General features: G+C 31.9%; 2 protein-coding genes across 2 annotated transcripts in view; one reads left to right on the forward strand and one right to left on the reverse strand.

The window, feature by feature from the left end:
- The window catches only part of LOC114553062 (NACHT, LRR and PYD domains-containing protein 3-like), a 256,918-nt gene that overhangs the window by 174,856 nt on the left and 77,062 nt on the right, over positions 1 to 5,000 (reverse strand). The window lies entirely within an intron of this gene.
- eif2a (eukaryotic translation initiation factor 2A) overlaps positions 1 to 5,000 on the forward strand; it is a 19,832-nt gene that overhangs the window by 5,819 nt on the left and 9,013 nt on the right. The window contains exons 7-9 of the mRNA XM_028573017.1: positions 48 to 121; positions 1,061 to 1,205; positions 4,699 to 4,815. Of these exons, the coding sequence (XP_028428818.1) occupies positions 48 to 121; positions 1,061 to 1,205; positions 4,699 to 4,815 (336 nt within the window). The remainder of the gene's footprint in view (positions 1 to 47; positions 122 to 1,060; positions 1,206 to 4,698; positions 4,816 to 5,000) is intronic.

A 5,000-nucleotide genomic window follows, 5' to 3' on the forward strand; every position in this document is an offset into this window, starting at 1 on the left:
AGAGACATGTTCTCAGGTTATAGACCAAGCCTTTCTGTGTGTTTCAGAAACCATCGCCAACAAGCTCCACATGCAGAAGGTGTCTGACTTCGTGTTGTCTCCTGGAGGACAGCCCAGCAAGGTGAGACAGACAGACAGGTAGATAGACAGACAGACAGGTAGACAGACAGACAGACAGACAGACAGGTAGACAGGCAGACAGACACATACTATAACATGCAAACATGAATCTTAAGTTGATATTATTTACAGCAGTTTTCTGTTTCCATTCATTGAGTTCTGGAACCTGTCCCCCATGTGTCCTGTGTGTGTGTCCTGTGTGTCCCCTGTGTGTCCCCTGTGTGTCTCCTGTGTCCCCTGTGTGTGTCCCCTGTGTGTGTCCCCTGTGTGTCCCCTGTGTGTGTCCTGTGTGTGTCCCCTGTGTGTGTCCTGTGTGTGTCCCCTGTGTGTGTCCCCTGTGTGTGTCTCCTGTGTCCCCTGTGTGTGTCCCCTGTGTGTCTCCTGTGTCCCCTGTGTGTCCCCTGTGTGTGTCCCCTGTGTGTGTCCTGTGTGTGTCCCCTGTGTGTCCTGTGTGTGTCCCCTGTGTGTGTCCCCTGTGTGTCCCCTGTGTGTCCCCTGTGTGTGTCTCCTGTGTCCCCTGTGTGTGTCCCCTGTGTGTCTCCTGTGTCCCCTGTGTGTGTCCCCTGTGTGTGTCCCCTGTGTGTGTCCTGTGTGTGTCCCCTGTGTGTCCTGTGTGTGTCCCCTGTGTGTGTCTCCTGTGTCCCCTGTGTGTGTCCCCTGTGTGTCCCCTGTGTGTCTCCTGTGTCCCCTGTGTGTGTCCCCTGTGTGTGTCCCCTGTGTGTCCCCTGTGTGTCTCCTGTGTCCCCTGTGTGTGTCCCCTGTGTGTCCCCTGTGTGTCTCCTGTGTCCCCTGTGTGTGTCCCCTGTGTGTCCCCTGTGTGTGTCCCCTGTGTGTCCCCTGTGTGTGTCCCCTGTGTGTCCCCTGTGTGTCCCCTGTGTGTGTCCCCTGTGTGTGTCCCCTGTGTGTCCCCTGTGTGTGTCCCCTGTGTGTGTCCCGCCAGGTGTGCGTCTACGTCCCCGGCAGTAAAGGAGCTCCATCGTTTGTGCGTCTGTACCAGTACCCGGTGCTGGGGGGCCCCACCGCGGCCCTCGCCAACAAGAGCTTCTTCAAGGCCGACAGAGTCAGCATGGTCTGGAACAGAAAGGGTAAGAGACCCTTTATTACAGGTGTTATAACTACTCTCAGAGACCCTTTATTACAGGTGTTTTATTTTATATATATATATATATATATATATATATATATATATATATATATATATATATATATATATATATAATATTATATTAAGGTTATAATAAGGTTATAATAAATAATGTGTAGTATGATCTGTGTTATATTAAGGTTATATTAAGGTTATAATGATGTTATAATAAGGTTATAATGTGTAGTATGATCTGTGTTATATTAAGGTTATATTAAGGTTATATTAAGGTTATAATGTGTAGTATGATCTGTGTTATATTAAGGTTATAATAAGGTTATAATAAGGTTATAATGTGTAGTATGATCTGTGTTATATTAAGGTTATATTAAGGTTATATTAAGGTTATAATAAGGTTATAATGTGTAGTATGATCTGTGTTATGATCTGTGTTATATTAAGGTTATATTAAGGTTATAATAAGGTTATAATGTGTAGTATGATCTGTGTTATATTAAGGTTATAATAAGGTTATAATAAGGTTATAATGTGTAGTATGATCTGTTATATTAAGGTTATATTAAGGTTATATTAAGGTTATAATGTGTAGTATGATCTGTGTTATATTAAGGTTATAATAAGGTTATAATGTGTAGTATGATCTGTGTTATATTAAGGTTATATTAAGGTTATATTAAGGTTATAATAAGGTTATAATGTGTAGTATGATCTGTGTTATGATCTGTGTTATATTAAGGTTATAATAAGGTTATAATGTGTAGTATGATCTGTGTTATATTAAGGTTATAATAACATTATATTAAGGTTATAATAAGGTTATAATATGTAGTATGATCTGTGTTATATTAAGGTTATATTAAGGTTATAATAAGGTTATAATGTGTAGTATGATCTGTGTTATATTAAGGTTATAATAAGGTTATAATAAGGTTATAATGTGTAGTATGATCTGTGTTATATTAAGGTTATATTAAGGTTATATTAAGGTTATATTAAGGTTATATTAAGGTTATAATGTGTAGTATGATCTGTGTTATATTAAGGTTATATTAAGGTTATAATAAGGTTATAATGTGTAGTATGATCTGTGTTATATTAAGGTTATATTAAGGTTATAATAAGGTTATAATAAGGTTATAATGTGTAGTATGATCTGTGTTATATTAAGGTTATATTAAGGTTATAATAAGGTTATAATGTGTAGTATGATCTGTGTTATGATCTGTGTTATATTAAGGTTATAATAAGGTTATAATAAGGTTATAATGTGTAGTATGATCTGTGTTATATTAAGGTTATATTAAGGTTATATTAAGGTTATAATAAGGTTATAATGTGTAGTATGATCTGTGTTATATTAAGGTTATAATAACGTTATATTAAGGTTATAATAAGGTTATAATATGTAGTATGATCTGTGCTATATTAAGGTTATATTAAGGTTATAATTATGTAATATTAAGGTTATAATGATGTTATATTAAGGTTATAATGATGTTATAATAAGGTTATAATGTGTAGTATGATCTGTGTTATATTAAGGTTATATTAAGGTTATAATGATGTTATATTAAGGTTATAATGATGTTATAATAAGGTTATATTAAGGTTATAATAAGGTTATAATGTGTAGTATGATCTGTGTTATATTAATGTTATATTAAGGTTATATTAAGGTTATAATAAGGTTATAATGTGTAGTATGATCTGTGTTATATTAAGGTTATAATAAGGTTATAATAAGGTTATAATGTGTAGTATGATCTGTGTTATATTAATGTTATATTAAGGTTATATTAAGGTTATAATAAGGTTATAATGTGTAGTATGATCTGTGTTATATCAATGTTATATTAAGGTTATATTAAGGTTATAATAAGGTTAGAATGTGTAGTATGATCTGTGTTATATTAATGTTATATTAAGGTTATATTAATGTTATATAAGGTTATAATGTGTAGTATGATCTGTGTTATATTAATGTTATATTAAGGTTATATTAAGGTTATAATAAGGTTATAATGTGTAGTATGATCTGTGTTATATTAATGTTATATTAAGGTTATATTAAGGTTATAATAAGGTCATAATGTGTAGTATGATCTGTGTTATATTAATGTTATATTAAGGTTATAATAAGGTTATAATGTGTAGTATGATCTGTGTTATATTAAGGTTATAATAAGGTTATAATAAGGTTATAATGTGTAGTATGATCTGTGTTATATTAAGGTTATAATAAGGTTATAATAAGGTTATAATGTGTAGTATGATCTGTGTTATATTAAGGTTATATTAAGGTTATAATTATGTAATATTAAGGTTATAATGATGTTATATTAAGGTTATAATGATGTTATAATAAGGTTATAATGTGTAGTATGATCTGTGTTATATTAAGGTTATATTAAGGTTATAATGATGTTATATTAAGGTTATAATGATGTTATAATAAGGTTATATTAAGGTTATAATAAGGTTATAATGTGTAGTATGATCTGTGTTATATTAAGGTTATAATAAGGTTATAATAAGGTTATAATGTGTAGTATGATCTGTGTTATATTAATGTTATATTAAGGTTATATTAAGGTTATAATAAGGTTATAATGTGTAGTATGATCTGTGTTATATTAATGTTATATTAAGGTTATAATAAGGTTATAATAAGGTTATAATGTGTAGTATGATCTGTGTTATATTAATGTTATATTAAGGTTATAATAAGGTTAGAATGTGTAGTATGATCTGTGTTATATTAATGTTATATTAAGGTTGTAATAAGGTTATAATGTGTAGTATGATCTGTGTTATATTAATGTTATATTAAGGTTATATTAAGGTTATAATAAGGTTATAATGTGTAGTATGATCTGTGTTATATTAATGTTATATTAAGGTTATATTAAGGTTATAATAAGGTCATAATGTGTAGTATGATCTGTGTTATATTAATGTTATATTAAGGTTATAATAAGGTTATAATGTGTAGTATGATCTGTGTTATATTAAGGTTATAATAAGGTTATAATAAGGTTATAATGTGTAGTATGATCTGTGTTATATTAAGGTTATAATAAGGTTATAATAAGGTTATAATGTGTAGTATGATCTGTGTTATATTAAGGTTATATTAAGGTTATAATAAGGTTATAATGTGTAGTATGATCTGTGTTATATTAAGGTTATATTAAGGTTATAATAAGGTTATAATGTGTAGTATGATCTGTGTTATATTAAGGTTATATTAAGGTTATAATAAGGTTATAATGTGTAGTATGATCTGTGTTATATTAAGGTTATATTAAGGTTATAATAAGGTTATAATGTGTAGTATGATCTGTGTTATATTAAGGTTATATTAAGGTTATAATAAGGTTATAATGTGTAGTATGATCTGTGTTATATTAAGGTTATATTAAGGTTATAATAAGGTTATAATGTGTAGTATGATCTGTGTTTGTTGCTCTCAGCGTCTGCTGTTCTGGTGACGGCGAGTACGGAGGTGGATAAAACCGGCGCTTCTTATTACGGCGAGCAGACGCTTCATTACCTCGCCGTCAACGGAGAGACAGCTCTGGTCCAGCTACGTGAGTCACTGTACATCATACCTTCTTTGTGTAATGGTGTGTGTGTGTGTGTGTGTGTGTGTGTGTGTGTGTAACGGTGTACGATTCAACTTTATTGTCGGCCAAGACTGAAATTGTTTGTGCATCCCTGGGTAGCTCGTTTAAAAAAGAGGACATACACATCCATACAAACATACATGAAACAT

This window comes from Perca flavescens, chromosome 3 (genome assembly GCF_004354835.1).
Source record: "Perca flavescens isolate YP-PL-M2 chromosome 3, PFLA_1.0, whole genome shotgun sequence".
Taxonomy (NCBI): domain Eukaryota; kingdom Metazoa; phylum Chordata; class Actinopteri; order Perciformes; family Percidae; genus Perca; species Perca flavescens.